Source organism: Corythoichthys intestinalis, chromosome 21 (genome assembly GCF_030265065.1).
Source record: "Corythoichthys intestinalis isolate RoL2023-P3 chromosome 21, ASM3026506v1, whole genome shotgun sequence".
In the NCBI taxonomy this organism is placed as follows: Eukaryota; Metazoa; Chordata; class Actinopteri; order Syngnathiformes; family Syngnathidae; genus Corythoichthys; species Corythoichthys intestinalis.
In genome coordinates, this window is record NC_080415.1 from 16783675 (window position 1) to 16801150 (window position 17476).

A 17476-nucleotide genomic window follows, 5' to 3' on the forward strand; every position below is an offset into this window, starting at 1 on the left:
TGGGTGGACAACGGGGCGCACTCCGGAGGAAAATGATTTGTTGTCTTTTATAGTCCAAGTGCTTTTGCCATTACTTTATCGGAGATTTGCCTTTTGCTGAGAGGAGGGGGGGTGTGAGGTGCCACTGAACACAGAGGGGAAGTGGACCATCTGATCCACCTCTGGCCAATCACCGGCGTCCGCGCGTGCACGACTGCACCCGTGGGGGGAGGTGGAGGAGGAGGTGGGGGGGTCTCCTTGCGCGCACCGCGGGTCCCGGGTGCCTCCAAATCAAGTCCGTCGCGTGGAAATGATCGTTAACGCAAGACGTGCTCATCATCTCGCCGAAGCCCAAATTTTCGTCCAAATCATCGTCATTAAATCAACAATCACTCAGCACGCCAATCATCCCCAATCGCGGTTTTGCGGGCTCGCCGATCAATGACATCATTAGTGACAACATGATTGTGTTTTGTTAGTTTTTGCCCTGATCAATGAGGCCAGATTGGAGTATAACATTATCATCCATTTCATTCTCAAATGAACTATTGTCAAGTTTAATCTTGCTTTCAATTCATCGCGCACGCATACATTTTCAAGCAAAAAAATATGACGTTGAACAATAAATAAGTCAGTAAGATGTTGAGGGAAATGCCACATGCAGTCTTAATGCTGTAGTATTAATAAGTATATAGGCCTACAACACAAGACTATTATAACGACGCAGCTTATTCTAAGCAATAAGAAAAAATATGAATATTGAATTTGCAGTGCAGGCCTCAGCAACCAAGATGGCGACTGTGCAAGCATAATCAAGTTTCACCTTCATCACAACAATCTACACCTTTTTTCTTATTATATTAATTCTAATATGTACTGTTAACCCACAATATCTCGATACTCATTTAACATTATTGCTTTCAAGTTTTATGATGTTTTTACATTATTATTTGACTTTATATGTCTTAATTTTCCTCCTGAACATTTAAAGTGCAAACTCTTTTTTTTATATTTCCAGATAACAGCTGTCTCGAATGCAGACTTTTCCATCGATTTTGAGCACAACACAAATATACCAACCACTATCTACCTTTACCCTGCAAAACCTAATGTTCGAATCTCATCAACAAACTGGACCTGAGCGTGCACGCTCTGCTCTGCAGCCAATTTTATGCACAAAACACATAAAAGACAGACAAATATACATGCAGGATGCCAACATGGCGGCCTTACCTCAGTGCCACATCCATCAGCCGTGCCATCGCGTGCCCCCCACCACTCGGATCCAGCGAGAAAGTCCAGTAGAATCCCACCATGCAAAGGCCGCCATGCCAAGTGCCCAGTCCACTCCGAGGCCCGAATTCTTCCATGGTCCGATTCATTTTGTGCGGGTGCTATTGCTTGTTTCTATAAGGAGCAGCTGCACAACGAGCTGTTGGGGAACAAGAAGTTGTCATTCCCGGCCGTGCACATGATCCCCAGCAGCCAATCGCCGAGCCGCCCGAGTCGTAAAACTTGCACGGCAAAGTTGTAAATTTTCATAAAGTGCAGCCCTTTATTGTGCGCCATTCTGAGATGCCTTTTAGCCCGGAAATAATATTGAATTGCGGAATCAAGACATCATAAAAATGCACTTTGATTTTATTTCAGCGTTATGGGAGGAGATCAAATCAGTCAGCAAGATGAAGTCTTGTGTAATATAAAAAAACAAAACAAAAATAAGACAGTAGTTTAAAAAAAAAAAAATGAGGTGTAACAAATATTCAATCCATATCCCAAATCCTTTTTAATCCTATCGTCACTATAATTAAAATTCATAGGCCAGAAATACTCATTTTATCTTGTAATTGTGCTTAATAAACATTCTCCCCTTTAAAACAATTTTATTTTTAAATTATTACCCAATTTAAATCAGTTTTATCTCCTAAATAAACACGTTTCAGTCTAAAAGATCATTTTTTTCTGCTTGGAATCGCATTAAATTTCCTCTTTCTAAATAGCTGACATTTTTTCTGTTAATAATTCTTCATATTTTGGACTTCCCATTTGTGTCAAATGTCTTTCCCAGCCGTCGCCCGGCATGAAAGAGGATTTCCGGAATTTACACGCGCAATAAAACCATAAATTCCTCTCACACATTCCACCTTTGTGTTGCTTTTCGTTCTAAGGCCGCCCCCCGAAAAACTTGGATAAAATCATAATAAAACGTTAGTTAAAAGTAAATAAAAAATAAAACAACGTGTCTTAGATTCAAGAGAAATTTAATTTATTTTAAGACATTATTTTATTCATGAAAATCTATTCTATTGACAAGAAATATATATTTTTTTCGTTTCCTCTTCATAGTTGAGTTAAAACAAAAGCTCATTTTGATTCCTTTTGCAAAAGAATACATTTTTAATAGTAAAAATTTCGTTTTAAACGTGACAATTTACTAGTCTGATCATTTTCTCGCTCCAGAACTTCAATATTTTATAATATTTAAAACGCACCATTTATTGTGGAGCCTTTAAATCTCGTGTTTTTACTGTTGAGGGCAATTTGTCGCGTTTTTGTTTTTGGAGTGCCAAAAAAAAAAAAAAAAAAAAAGCAGCTGACAAATGTTGGCAACTTTTATGGCCTCTGACAAAATGCTGCCACGTGCATTTTCATTTAATAAAAAGTGTGACAGAGAGAAAAAAAAATGCAATAAAACACATGAGAAAATGTTGTTTTAAATATAAACTACATTTATTAATGTAAAAATATATAGTTTTATTGCTTTCTTATACAGTTCCTTGCATTGAAAATACTCTTGTTTGTAAGATTTAATTGTTTTCATGTGAATCAACATTAGAAACAGGTTTGCTGAAGTTTAATTCCTACAATAATGACAGTAGCATTCATTTTATTTAAATAGGAATTTATTAATGTAATCCCAGTGAGATATTTTCGCCCTGAGTTCTTTTCTTGGCACAAATATTTAGTTAAAAACAATATAGATTAGTTTAAAATAAATCAAATCATTTAAAGAGATTTGATCACAGTTTCATAGTAAGCATGTGGTTTGGTGGCCCACACTGTCAGGGTCCTTCATCCTCCAGGGGAGGCAACCGGGTGAGGCGAGGGGGGCACAAGGAGGTGATCAGGAGCCCCGGTAAGTCCACGGGGTCTTGTTGCCCACAGGGACTACGTCTTTTGGAGATCCCTTTTACAAGGGGGACGCCGTCTTGAAGGGGCCGCGGGTCGGGGATCTTGACGTTTGGCAAGCAGTGACCTGGAATACAAGCACACAAAAAAAGGGGGTCAGTCAAATAGCCAAGTTCAAATAATTCATTCAAAGTATTTTGTTTCTGTGATGTCATCAGAGGAAAACAAAGTTAATATCCTCACCTGGACCAGGGATCATAATAGTACCAAGCGTCCATGCTTCGTGCTGGCGGCCTTCTGTGTCGTTTTGCAGGGAGGCTAGAGGATTGAAATTCTTACTCGAAGGCCTCCGCAAGCCCTGCAAGGACAATACGCTTTAATTAGAAAACAATCAGTATCTTAACCCTTAAACTACATGCGTGACCGCGGTTGTTAGAATAAGGCGACCTCAAAGAGTTTCATTTGTTATGTAACCAAGCTCAGAAATTTCCAAAGCAAAAACTATCAGATGCAAAGAACAAAAACTAAAAATACATCATTTGCAGGTGTTATTTATTTATATAAAAAACATTATCCACGTTCAAAAACATCTGTAAAAATTATCTTCAAAATCAGTGGTGTAAATACTGTACATTCTGCACACCCACACACATGAATTCTTAATGTCTCCCTTACTCAAGGCTCAGAAGACTCTCTTTTCAAATGAAGAAAAACATTAGCGAGCTCCAAAAGCCACGCCTGAAACACATGTAGCACTAGAACCCAAATTTATGGCCACATTTGTGGGAACCAACGGCTTGTGGGCCACACACGGCTTTGACGCACCATTCAAAAAACAGAAAAAAGAACTGTTGAAAACAAAACAATATCAGATGAACACCAAATATTTTTTGAACACTGTATAAAAGTCAATGTTATGCACAGGGGCGCTGCCAGGGATTTTGGGCCCCATGAAAAGATATCACCAGTGCCGGGACACACACACACACACATTTAGAGTATCAACTACGTAATTTCCTGCATTCTAGTGAATCTTTACACACTTATTTGTGCATTTTCTGCATTAATTTAAGATAAAAATATATTTATGTTAACATACAGCCTATAGAGCAGAGGTCCCCAAACTTTTTCCTATGAGGGCCACATAACTTTTCCCTTCTCTGATGAGGGGCCGGGGTCAGTTTGTAACAGAAAAAGTGTGACGATTGCAGGAGTGCCTAAATGTAAAAAAATATTGTTTTTCAGAAAGCCACAATCAAATAACCCTTTCTGGATTCTTCACGGAACAAAAGTAAATAAAATAAAAAATATATATAATAATAATAAACAATAATTATAACACTATAGATAATAACTAAATAACCTTCTCTGAGTTCTTCACAGAAAAAGGCCAGGAAATAAATAAAACTATTGAGAAAATAAAAAAAATATTCAAAATGCCCTCTGGTATTGTTCAGGGGGCCGGACCAAATGTGGAGATCCGGCCCGCGGGCCGTAGTTTGGGGACCCCTGGTATAGAGCAATAATGAATAGACTAATATCATCTAGAAGAAATGTACTGAAGGCCATCTTTTACAATCTAAATATATTTTTATTAGAAATATTCTCAAAGCAAATACCATAATGAATGACTTAGAATAATTGTTTTAACTATACTACAGTATACATTACAGTATTACAACTGTTTTAGTATGAAGAGCTTGCTAAGGGTTTGCCTGCTGTACTGATCAAATGTAAGCTAAAAGTGGAGCAAACACTAGGTAGCAAACAATTACAGTATTTCATTATGGAGTAGGCTTAGCCCCATCTGGAAACTCGCGATCTCCACTATAGGCTACAGCTCCAAAGCGAGGTCTTTGGTTAACAAACTAAATTCAATTGATGTTAAACTAAATTGAATAAATTCTTGACAAACTGGATTCAAGCCGATTTCAAAAGAGAAAATTGCCACACCAACTTTCAACATCTGTAGATACCAAAAAATGCCGTCAATATTTGGAATTCATGTTTTTGAATAGGTGAATGTTCAAATTCAAATTCACTTTATTTGTCCCCGAGGGGCAATTAAAATGTCGCTCATTGAGGCCGGAAAAATCCCGTATTTCTTACGGAGTGAGCTGGGACCTCGCTCGGAGCTTTGTAATAGACATCGCGACCAAACCATTTCATGAAAATACGGGGTTTGGGTGGCAAGTGCTCTCTGGGTGTTTACTTTTTGCCAAAAACAAAGAAAAATAACCCCTTCATTTTATTCCTATTAAAATTTTTAAATTATAATGATTAATATTTAAATTTGCAAACGATTACCTAATGTTCTAATTTTCTTTGTGGGCCCCATCACGGCATGGGCCCTTAGAATCGATATCACTTTTCACCCCTATACGGCGCCCCTGGTTATGCATATTAACATCGATCCTATGAAAGCTTTAATTCACCCAGTTTCAATTGTTTTAATTGTTTAACACATGTACATTTCATGTTTTTACTTTTACTTCCATACACAAAAGAACTGTCATTTATGTATAACAATATCTATATTAAATGTACTATACGTCAATCTGTTATACATCACTATTAACAATATACTTTCAAATTTGACCTCATGTTTAGACATATTTGATAATTATTTTACATAAAGAAACATGCAACTTAATCTTTTCATTTATTATTATTTAGATTACATTCAATGTCCTTTTAATTCATTCTCACTGCTGCTTTTGTATTTGTTTACACCTTCGTATGTACATTATTTATCTATATTAATGTCAACACACTAAATTTCATAGTCCATAATACAAATACATTTAACATGGCCTCTTTATTCAAATTGCTAAAAATGGAATCATTCTTTAAATATTTTTTAGATTAAAGGGACTTCAAACAATGTACATGTTCAAAAATGTATTCATTACAGTAAATGTTTTTGATATCAGTGACTTAAAACTATGTGTGTTGCGTTTAAGAATGCAACAATTTTTTTAAAAAAGCTTTTTTTTTTAAACCTGTATTTGTTCCATGGCTTTGAATAATAAACTGGTGATGTAAGATTGTAATTATAACGTGGGATTTATTAAGTGCCTTTTTTGTTTTTTTTGTTGTTGTTGTCAGTCACTTACCTGTCTACATGTTAGAACATAGGGCAACTCCTTGGTCTTTTCAGAAAATGGCGTCAAAGGCTCCAGCTGCAAGAAAAAGTCAAGGTTAGCCAAGGTTGCCATATTGGTGATGCGTTCGCAGTCAAGCGAGTCACCATTGAAAGTTTCCCCGCGGCCGGCAGCCCCTGCTGGCGTGGGGTCATGTCGTCACAGGCCTCCGGATGCAGCAGCTGGCGGATGTGCTGGGCGAGCCCGAGGTCCACTAGAAGCTTCTTCCTCTGGATCAGCGCATTGACCCGTGCCTCTTCTTCTTTTTCTTCATCCTCCTCTTCCAGCTCACAGATTTTTACTGAGGAAAGCTTGAGGAGCAAAACAAGTTTGAGTTGATGGGCCGAACTGTGGGCGGATGTCGTGAAATGAATGAAACGTGTGCAAAAAAAATAGAATTTGTGACCACAATACACTCATTTGTTACAAAATCTAAGCGGTAAATTGAAAATTATTCCAATGAATTTGGACATCTGGTCGAATAAATGCTCAGAATACCCATATCTAACCACAATGAATTTGTGCGGAAAATACAAATTTGCGGCCACATTATGCTAAAATGGCAATGAAAATATCTCAATTTGAGAACAAAATACCATTTGTTTTAAGTACAACAAAACATTCACATGAAATAGTCAACTATGACCACAAAATACTAAATAGTAGGTTTCTGTGCCCAGAAAATAGGCAAATAGTAAGCCCAAAATACTACTTTATGTCCACAATATTCTACTACTTAATAAGTATATATTCACAAAATACTAATTTAGAGCCAAGAAATTCTAAATTGAGGCCACAAAACCCATTTAACGTGTAAATTATGTGTCGTACATGCGCACGGAATTGATACAAAAATCACGTGAAATACGTTGACCTGCTTGGACATGAGGGTGAACAAATGGGGGCGGCAGTCGTGAGAAACTGCAAAGCACGATGTCCTCTAATTTCTCGTTTCTAGAGAAGGTGCACTCCCTTCTCTAACCCAGCCATCCAGGACTGATAATATTATTCCAAATTAAGTGTTTCACGACCTCAAATGATCTTTTTTTTTTTTTGCACGTTAGCGCTCTGGACACAATTACATTTTTTCCCCCCTTGTGTCATGCATGTCTGGGGCTCTAAACATTTGCATGCTGCGGCACTAAACGTGTGTAAGCATCATCTGGCTCATTTGAATGCAGCCAGTGGGGTCAAAGAGGGGACCAACAATCCATCCTGAGACAAAGGAGCGTCGGGACGCCCTCTCGCGGCTGCTTCGGGGCTTACCGTGTGGGTCGAGGCGGCTCCGTGGTGCGCCGTCCGTGGTTTGATGCGTTTGGAGCGCTCCCCTGCTGTTTCTCCTTGTGAGAAGCGATTCCGAGTGCCGGGATGCTGCTTTTCACGCAGTTCCTGCAGTTGCTGCCTATGCACACGTAGCAAATTGCTGAGTTTACTAACAGTATTTTTTAATGTAAAACAAGATGATAATTAGGGGTGGGAACCTCCTAATACTATACGAATTATCAAACAACAATTTCTGCCGGTAATCTTTCAAAAAAAGAACATGCCGAGTAAACACCGCTGCTATGGAACTTGCAGTAACGACTCTAGACATTACGACATATGAAGGATTAGAGGTGTGCAAAATTTCCGATTCTTAGATTATTCGCGATTCGGCCGTGGAAGATTCGAGAACGATTCACAAACATCCAAATTCCGATTATTGAAATATGCGAAGTAAAGCGGAAGTACACAACACTCAGCGCGCCGCGCCGCGTGGTCTTCGGGAGGAACGGAGCGAGAGTAGCTAAACGTCATGCTTCCCATTACCCGGCCCCTCGGGTAATGCCAATGCTCAACTCACGGCTCTAGCTCAACTCATGCAACGAGGTAAAAAAAAAAAAACACAACGACATACCTGACTGCTGCCGAAAAGCTGCTAAAAGTGTAGCTACATGATGTTACGGTAGATATCATTTATATAGGACTAGATGCACTATAGATTTGGAAGTGTTAGCAGCACATCTAAAAAAAGCTAGATGCGGGCGTTATAAACGGCCGCCATCTTAAAGCAGTACACTTCCCTGCAAGGCTGTTGTAGCGAACCTTCCAAGCAAACCAAATTAACTTTTTATCTAAAATACTCCTAAATCGGTAAAATATTGACTTGAATCTATCTTTAAAATAGTTTTAAAACTTTCACATGTCGAAAGTAGACAAAAGGGAAATTATGGAATAACGGGAGCAATTTTAACAAATTTAACGGCTGATTCACAACATTAAATTAATTGAATGTAGTTTAAAGCTGCTGATACAGAATGGGGACTGGAGTTTTTTATTTAATGTTATTTTTTAATATTTGTTTACTGCTATATGTTAACTTGATACTGAAATAGTGTGGTTTAGCCTGAGAGTATTTTTGAACAATTTTGGAACTAATGTACAAAACATTAAAAAAAAAAAAAAGGAGGGGGGTGCATCAATAATCGTTTTATAATCGAATCGAAACCTCTGATCGTAATCGAATCGTTAGGTGCCTAAAGATTCCCAGCTCTATGAAGGATGTTTTCTTCATATGTTTCCTGAAGCCAAAAAACTCAGAGAAAAAATGTGAACAATGGATTAACTTGTTCGGACGTCCAAAAGACCAGTCCAACGCCAGCAAGGTGAAAGCCATTCACCTTCATATGCAGTAAACAATTTGTTGGGGAACATGGTCCTACAGACGACAATGCTGATCCATTGCCTGCCACAGCCTGCCCCGAAGAGGTAAGCCATTTTGATATTTTTACTTATTTTTTAGCATGGCGTTTTGCCGTGCTGCTTCTGTCTGACAATACATGAAATGAAAAAAATTTAAATTGTATCTGAATGCCACTGTTGTTACCTTTTCTGTTGAAAAAAAAAAAACTTTGGTAAGGGGGACGTGTAAATAAATTATAGAAATCACTATTTGCTATTAATGAAAAAATTAAAAGTGTTCGTTGGCTGTCACTGAGTAGCATTTGCGATCACTACACAAAAATAGCAATATAAATTACCCCTAAGAACGGTCAGAGATTGCAAGACGACCAGAGGATATAATATATAAGAAAGACAGGGCATATGGTGGTAAAGGATGACAGGAGAATGTCATTGTCAGTGGCGTAAGGTAATTTACACAAGAAAAAGGTGTCGATAAAAAAGCTACCTCTGGATCAGGTCGGCTCTTTTTCCCGTCTTTTTCATCCCTTGACACTCTCAAGCCAACTCTTTAACTGAACATTTGTATGTTCTTCCACATCTTTACGAGTGAATTTGGCACCAGGGACATACTTTTCGGACACAATTGGTAAGTTTAACTCCGTAAACATCTCGTTCGTCCACTATTTACATTCATCTATCATGAGGGACAAACGCAAGCTTGACCCCCCCAAACAGCAGTTGCTAACGTCATGAATATTAATGAGCAAAGGTGACGTGTTACGCGGTACGCTATTCCTTCTACCTGGCGAGACGCCCAACACATGCGCTCATCGGTTAAAAGCAGATTTTTGTTTTTATTTAGTCTTTTATTACCTTTTCATTGCCTCAAAATACGTTTTGCATGTGTTTGCCTCTCATACTTTAAGCGTAGTGTTTTCTTGTGGTAGGTTTAGAGCAGATTGTTGATCTGTTGACCACATTAGTTATGTAACATATTTAAACTAGGGGTGTCAAACGATTAAAATTTTTAATCGAGTTAATTACAGCTTAAAAATTACTTAATCGTATTTAATCGCAATTAATCGCAATTCAAACCATCTATAAAATATGCCATATTTTTCTGTAAATTATTGTTGGAATGGAAAGATGAGACACAAGATGGATACAGTATATACATTCAACATACATAAGTACTGTATTTGTTTATTATAACAATAAATCAACAAGATGGCACATTCTGTTAAAGCGACCCATGGATAGAAAGACTTGTAGTTCTTAAAAGATAAATGTTAGTACAAGTCATAGAAAATTTATATTAAAACCCCTCTTAATGTTTTCGTTTTAATAAAATTTGTTAAAATTTCAAACAAAAAATAAACTAGTAGCCCGCCATTGTTGATGCCAATAATTACTTACACAATGCTCATGGGTGCTGAAGCCTATAAAATCAGTCGCACACAAGCGCCAGCAGAGGGCGACAAAACTCCGAAAAACACAACAAGTAGACATTTCACTGTGCTGTCATTTTAATGTTTGAGCGGGGCATGTGCGTTAATTGCGTCAAATATTTTAACGTGATTAATTTTAAAAATTAATTATCGCCCGTTAATGCGATAATTTTGACAGCCCTAATTTAAACCACTCTTATTTTATATTACTACATTTAATTATTTTCTTAAAGTGCCTGTGACACAAAAAAGCATGTTTATTTCATAATGCACGCGGTATTTTATGCTCCTGAATGGAATGGACCACTTGGATATGTGAAGAAGCGATCGATATATTTATTCAATTCTTTTAATCCCGCGCTATGACTTCCGGCTTTGGTCTTGCATTAAGTGACGTGTACGGAGGAAGGAGTCCTATTCACTATACAGCCGTACTATTGTATGAGGACTAAGGATTCAGCTGATTTTGTGGATTAATTTGTTTATTTTTCACATCACGCCAGCCAAACGGCTGCAGAAAAATCTTGCTGTACAACAGAGAGGCTTGTAATCCTTTTTGGGGTTTCAAAAGGTTCCCATTCACCGGTGGATATTGGCCAAAACAAGCCCTACGACTTTGGGACCATGGGACTTATGATGAAGTGAGTAAACATTGTGTATTGTATTACGTCAAATATTGGGATCATTTTAATATGTAGGTTGCATTTTGTGGCTGACATGCTCCTTGTCCCCTCGGCCGACGACCGGCGGCTTGTCACACATCCCCCCGCCGAGGGAGCACTATACTCGGCTTATTGCCCTCTTCATGTGCCCGGCGTTCTGTCAAACTTTTCAACCAATCAGAAATTTCAACTTTGTGTTGAAAGTAGCCACGAATACAGCGATTACAAAGTAAACACTACAAACTTTCTTTAAATAAAGGACTAATAACGTTTGATCATGGATGGGCATGTAAAAAGCTCTCCTCATACACATATTGTCATGTTAGCTGCATAACAACTGCAGTCGCCCCCCTATGAATCTTTCGCTGTTTATGACTTCGCCGTGTAGTAAAGCATTATTTTGCCATATTAGTGTTAACCATTTGGCAGCTACACGCTCGTCCGACATCAGCCGGTTTGTCCGGCGGTACTTGTCCAACTGCTTCCCCGCAAACGAGCCCGGTGCCCTCAGCAGGGGAACGACGAGCTCTAACTTGTTTGCCGCCGGGTGGGTTGCTGATCGGCGCAGACAACCAACAACCCAGTCGTCATGTGAAATGATCCGGGCTAGTTATGTGTGATTTTCCGCTTCGAAGACTTTGAAACATCACTCGGTACAGGTTAGCATGTCGGCTAGCTGTCACGCCTCTTGGTTTGTTTACATTCTCCGAAGCCAGGGAAGGGAAATGACATAAGCCCGACTTAGGTGGCATAAAATATCGTTCGGGAGGTGCGACAGTAAAGGTGAAGTCGACAGTTTTGACCATTATGGAGTAATTTTGCCATGTCATCCTGAATAAATGCAATTTTATTATTTCATATTCCATTTAGCACAAGACTGTCATTTGTCATGACCGTGCCATTTATTTAGCTATTGGGGAAAAATACTTGGATAAAAAGAATATCCTGTAAAAATATTGGAGTACAGAGACTGAAACAATGACATTTTGCGGCTCTGTTTGTCACGTTTTCCTCGTTCTGAATAATTCCCCCTCAATGGGCTGAATAGTAAAACCGATTAGCCCATTCTCCCGCTGACGTAATCCACCTATTGGGGATGCTAGAGCCCAATAATGGTAGGCGTGGCTAACCGGCAGATTAAAAGACTAATTTCTCGTCATCTGCGCTTTGCTAAATTATGGTATATAGTCGAATCGTCTCAAAATATGTTTCTAATTCATATAATAATGTTATTTAAGACTTTTTTTCTCCTGTCCTATGCACTTTAAGGCAACTTTAGTATGTTCTTTTTTTTTTTCTTTTTTTGGGTTAGGCTGGGGTCTGTATGCATCTAAAAAAAAAAAACAGCTGAAAGCGCACGGTACACACACACACACACTTTGGGTGTCGTTTTCGCTTCCTGTAGCACATCTCTCATCAGGTCTCATCCCATCTTTCCTTTTCACTTTGCTTTTGTTGCTCGTTTTGTGAAATATCTACAGTGCTGTCATGCTTATTACTGTTCCCCTCAAGTTCAAATTGAAAAGGTTAAACACATGACATGTTTATGTCGCTACAGTCATACTCTGGAACCATGTGACGTCACCGCCCTGCAACGTCAACAACAATGGCGACCTACTAGTTAAACGAATTTTACAAACTGTATAAAAACGAAAACAACAACAGGGGTTTCAATATCAAATTATTTTAACTCATAAGAACTTTTATCCCTTTCGAACTACAAGTCTTTCTATCCGTGGAACCCTTTTAAGAGAAAAACAATCATTTTCATTTTTGAATGATATTTATGATCTGAAGCTGCGAATAATTATGTTTTTTTTTTCACTTTCGGGACTAATTCAATTAACCAGATTGTTTTTTATTTTATTTTTCTGATAAAATGCAAGCCTTCGATCGAAAAACATTTAAAAGCACAAGTGTAGTAACTGCACCAATATTATGATTGAGATACTAAAGGTAAAGTTTGATTTTGTTTAAAGCAGACTGTTTCTTTTGAAAATCCCAGAAGGGATCAAAACAACGGTATTGACAATTTTTTAGGCGTTCATTACCTGGCACACTCCTGTCGAGCTCTGGAAGCTTCCGTAGCCTGCACCAGCGAGCTTTCTTGCCTGAAGAACTTGGTGTAATTGTCTCCGTCCTCTCTGGGGAAGATTTTCCTGAAGCCTCCCAGATTTTTGCTCTCGTACTTCTCCGTCTGTTTGACCGAGGCCGCTTGACTCTGGTGCAGCTCCTCGGATCTGGGGGGAGACCCCATTCGCATGACTTGACTGAAGTCAGACTTTCGGAACTAATCTTTGCCGCGTCTTACCTTGCCGCTCGCGAGCGGTTCTCCTGCAGACGTTCCTTGGCCCGCCTGCGCTCCTCCTTGGTGATTTTGCTCCTGTTGCAGGCGTTCAGGTTGATGATACCAAGCGTGTCCAGCAGGAGAGCGTCCTTGACCTCGCGATCCAGCGGCGAGTCGGTCGTAAAACTCGGCGAGTGGTTCACCTGCCGACAGTGCTCAAATTAGCATGACCATAAATTTCGGACTATAAGATGACATCTTTTTTCTCTCCTTTTGAACCCTGCAGTTTCTGCTAATTTATGTTTTTTTTTATGACTAAGAAGCTTCAAGTTTCCTTGTTGCACAGCTAGCAGATCTTTCAATCATTTTGCTTAGTGGATATCAGCGTCAGAGTGGCATTGGTAGTTTGCTTGCTAGTAACCCTGGGCGATAAAACGATAATAATAATTATACATCATATAACCTTTATCAACAGAAACAATAAAAACTTTCGATAAAAGTCGATAGATCTAAACTGTAAGTACACCACTCGAACACCGGAGAAGAGGGGCGCTGCTGAGATGTAACCTTTAAAGCAATGGCTGTCTTGAGTGTTTATTTGCCATATTTTTGAAACTGAACATTTTCTTTTGTCTATTTATTTTCTTGACATTGTCAGACACCTTAATCTTAAAACTTCATGCACTAAAGGCTTTAAAATGTTGCTGAGTATAAATTAAAATTAGTATGTCTCTTCATGGGTAAATTTTTGTGATTGCATGACTTGACTATGCCTCAGATTTTGTGCAATGTTGTGCATTTTGATTACCTCATGTGCAATGTTGTGCATCTTATTAATTTGTAATTTTATGCAATGTTCCGTATATTTGTGAAATAATGTGTAGCAGTTTGTCACCATGCAAGTATCTTTGTTCTGACATTAAAGATTGGTTAAAGCAGTCTGGTTTTGTCAACTTACGCTCAGTGGCAAAAATCAGACTTAAAATTTGAAAGAAAAAAATTTTGCTAATTTTCGATATCGACTGATAAGAACATTTTTATCGTGATTACAATTTTTGTCATATCGCCCAGGCTTACTTGCTAGTTTATTCTCCATCAACACTCTGAGTTTCCGAGTGTTGCAGCGCATGCTCAGAGTGCATTTTTGATCGAAATTGTTGTTAGGATATGGCATTCCCAAGGTGGGTTATTTACAGGTATAGTGCCTTGCAAAAGTATTCGGCCCCCTTGAATCTTGCAACCTTTCGCCACATTTCAGGCTTCAAACATAAAGATATGAAATTTAATTTTTTTGTCAAGAATCAACAACAAGTGGGACACAATCGTGAAGTGGAACAACATTTATTGGATAATTTCAACTTTTTTAACAAATAAAAAACTGAAAAGTGGGGCGTGCAATATTATTCGGCCCCTTTACTTTCAGTGCAGCAAACTCACTCCAGAAGTTCAGTGAGGATCTCTGAATGATCCAATGTTGTCCTAAATGACCGATGATGATAAATAGAATCCACCGTTGTGTAATCAAGTCTCCGTATAAATGCACCTGCTCTGTGATAGTCTCAGGGTTCTGTTTAAAGTGCAGAGAGCATTATGAAAACCAAGGAACACACCAGGCAGGTCCGAGATACTGTTGTGGAGAAGTTTAAAGCCGGATTTGGATACAAAAAGATTTCCCAAGCTTTAAACATCTCAAGGAGCACTGTGCAAGCCATCATATTGAAATGGAAGGAGCATCAGACCACTGCAAATCTACCAAGACCCGGCCGTCCTTCCAAACTTTCTTCTCAAACAAGGAGAAAACTGATCAGAGATGCAGCCAAGAGGCCCATGATCACTCTGGATGAACTGCAGAGATCTACAGCTGAGGTGGGAGAGTCTGTCCATAGGACAACAATCAGTCGTACACTGCACAAATCTGGCCTTTATGGAAGAGTGGCAAGAAGAAAGCCATTTCTCAAATATATCCATAAAAAGTCTCGTTTAAAGTTTGCCACAAGCCACCTGGGAGACACACCAAACATGTGGAAGAAGGTGCTCTGGTCAGATGAAACCAAAATTGAACTTTTTGGCCACAATACAAAACGATATGTTTGGCGTAAAAGCAACACAGCTCATCACCCTGAACACACCATCCCCACTGTCAAACATGGTGGTGGCAGCATCATGGTTTGGGCCTGCTTTTCTTCAGCAGGGACAGGGAAGATGGTTAAAATTGACGGGAAGATGGATGCAGCCAAATACAGGAACATTCTGGAAGAAAACCTGTTGGTATCTGCACAAGACCTGAGACTGGGACGGAGATTTATCTTCCAACAGGACAATGATCCAAAACATAAAGCCAAATCTACAATGGAATGGTTCAAAAATAAACGTATCCAGGTGTTAGAATGGCCAAGTCAAAGTCCAGACCTGAATCCAATCGAGAATCTGTGGAAAGAGCTGAAGACTGCTGTTCACAAACACTCTCCATCCAACCTCACTGAGCTCGAGCTGTTTTGCAAGGAAGAATGGGCAAGAATGTCAGTCTCTCGACGTGCAAAACTGATAGAAACATACCCCAAGCGACTTGCAGCTGTAATTGGAGCAAAAGGTGGCACTACAAAGTATTAACGCAAGGGGGCCGAATAATATTGCACGCCCCATTTTTCAGTTTTTTATTTGTTAAAAAAGTTTAAATTATCCAATGAATGTTGTTCCACTTCACGATTGTGTCCCACTTGTTGTTGATTCTTGACAAAAAAATTAAATTTCATATCTTTATGTTTGAAGCCTGAAATGTGGCGAAAGGTTGCAAGATTCAAGGGGGCCGAATACTTTTGCAAGGCACTGTACATGCGGTATAGTTAGCAAGAAGAGGACACTTTGTGCCACAATAGATAAACGATTAAAGGCCAACCATGGGTGGTTAGATATATTTTAAAAGAATGGATGTCTACAGCTTGGTAGTGACGTACCTCTCCGTAGCCAGTGACGATTAAGCTAGCCGCTCAGTCAGATTTTCTTTAACACTCTGGAGTTTTTCGACCAAGGATTTGTAATGAAAATACCGTTTGACAGATTTAATTAAAAAAAAAAAAAAAAAACATAAAAAAAAAGAAAAAAAGATATCCACAGTTTATTACAATTAAGCCGAGCGTATTGGTAGCAGAATTAGTTAGACAACAATTATGGGGATTTTATCACCGAAAAAGGCCCGCTCCAATTTGATTCATAATTAATGCCATTACAGAAGAACAAATTAACTCTTAAAGCGGCAAAGTCGCCAAATTGCGACAAGCAACATTGCTGACTTTAATAAGCCAGAGCTGCAAATATGGTGCCTTGTGTAGTTACTACTATGCACCAAAAGATGGCAGACATTTGCCATCTTTTGAGGCTAACGATGGCACCAAGTTCAAGTAGTAACTACTCGAGGCACCATATTTGCAGCTATGACTTTTAATGTGCATCAAAAGATGGCAGATGTCTGCCATCTTTTTGATGCAAAGTAATAATAAGTACTTGAGGCACCATATTTGCAGCTCTGGCTTGTTAGTGAGTCAGCACTGGTGCTTGTCACAATTTTTCAACTTTGGCGCTTAAAGAGTTAAGGTTCTCCATGAGTTGCTTCTTATAACCCCTTCAGACCTAAGCATGCTGCTGAAGGACATGACACGTCCGTGTCTCTAAACCAATAACTACACTGAATTTATTGCTATTTCCACTTCTGGGAGATGATTGGATAAAACTTTACCCATCAAAATCAAATCATGAGGTTTGGCACGCCCTCTTTGCAATTTTTCTGACTCTTTGAAAATGACTGACAAGCACAACACAACAAAAAGGATACCGCAAAGTGCTCATCTCTCATTAAAACACATTAACATCAACATTAGAAATATCCCTGATAAAAAAATTGCACTTTGTTCTAAAAATCAGCGCAGATTTTTTTTTTTTTACCCAGCAGAAAAAATTTGGTCTAAATGGTTTACAAGGACGTCTAAATTTTGCCATGATGTAGCTGCTATGCTAGGGCTAGCACTAACTTCAAGAATGCACTGAATTGAAGCACTATAGGGATTTAAACAGAGGTGGGGAGAGTAGCCGAACATTTTACTCAAGTAAGAGTAGCGTTACTTAAAAATAATATTACTCAAGTAAAAGTACTCATACTAAAAAATTTAC

General features: G+C 38.8%; 1 protein-coding gene across 3 annotated transcripts in view; it reads right to left on the reverse strand.

The window, feature by feature from the left end:
- Nucleotides 1–2799: 2799 nt before the first annotated feature.
- ttll6 (tubulin tyrosine ligase-like family, member 6) overlaps nt 2800–17476 on the reverse strand; it is a 47283-nt gene continuing 32606 nt past the window's right edge. For all 3 annotated transcript variants that reach the window (XM_057825984.1, XM_057825982.1, XM_057825985.1), the window contains 7 exons: nt 13337–13515; nt 13077–13265; nt 7518–7653; nt 6359–6562; nt 6225–6290; nt 3352–3466; nt 2800–3235 (listed from right to left, as the gene is read on the reverse strand). In XM_057825984.1, the coding sequence (XP_057681967.1) occupies nt 3042–3235; nt 3352–3466; nt 6225–6290; nt 6359–6562; nt 7518–7653; nt 13077–13265; nt 13337–13515 (1083 nt within the window). In that variant the 3' untranslated portion in view covers nt 2800–3041. The remainder of the gene's footprint in view (nt 3236–3351; nt 3467–6224; nt 6291–6358; nt 6563–7517; nt 7654–13076; nt 13266–13336; nt 13516–17476) is intronic.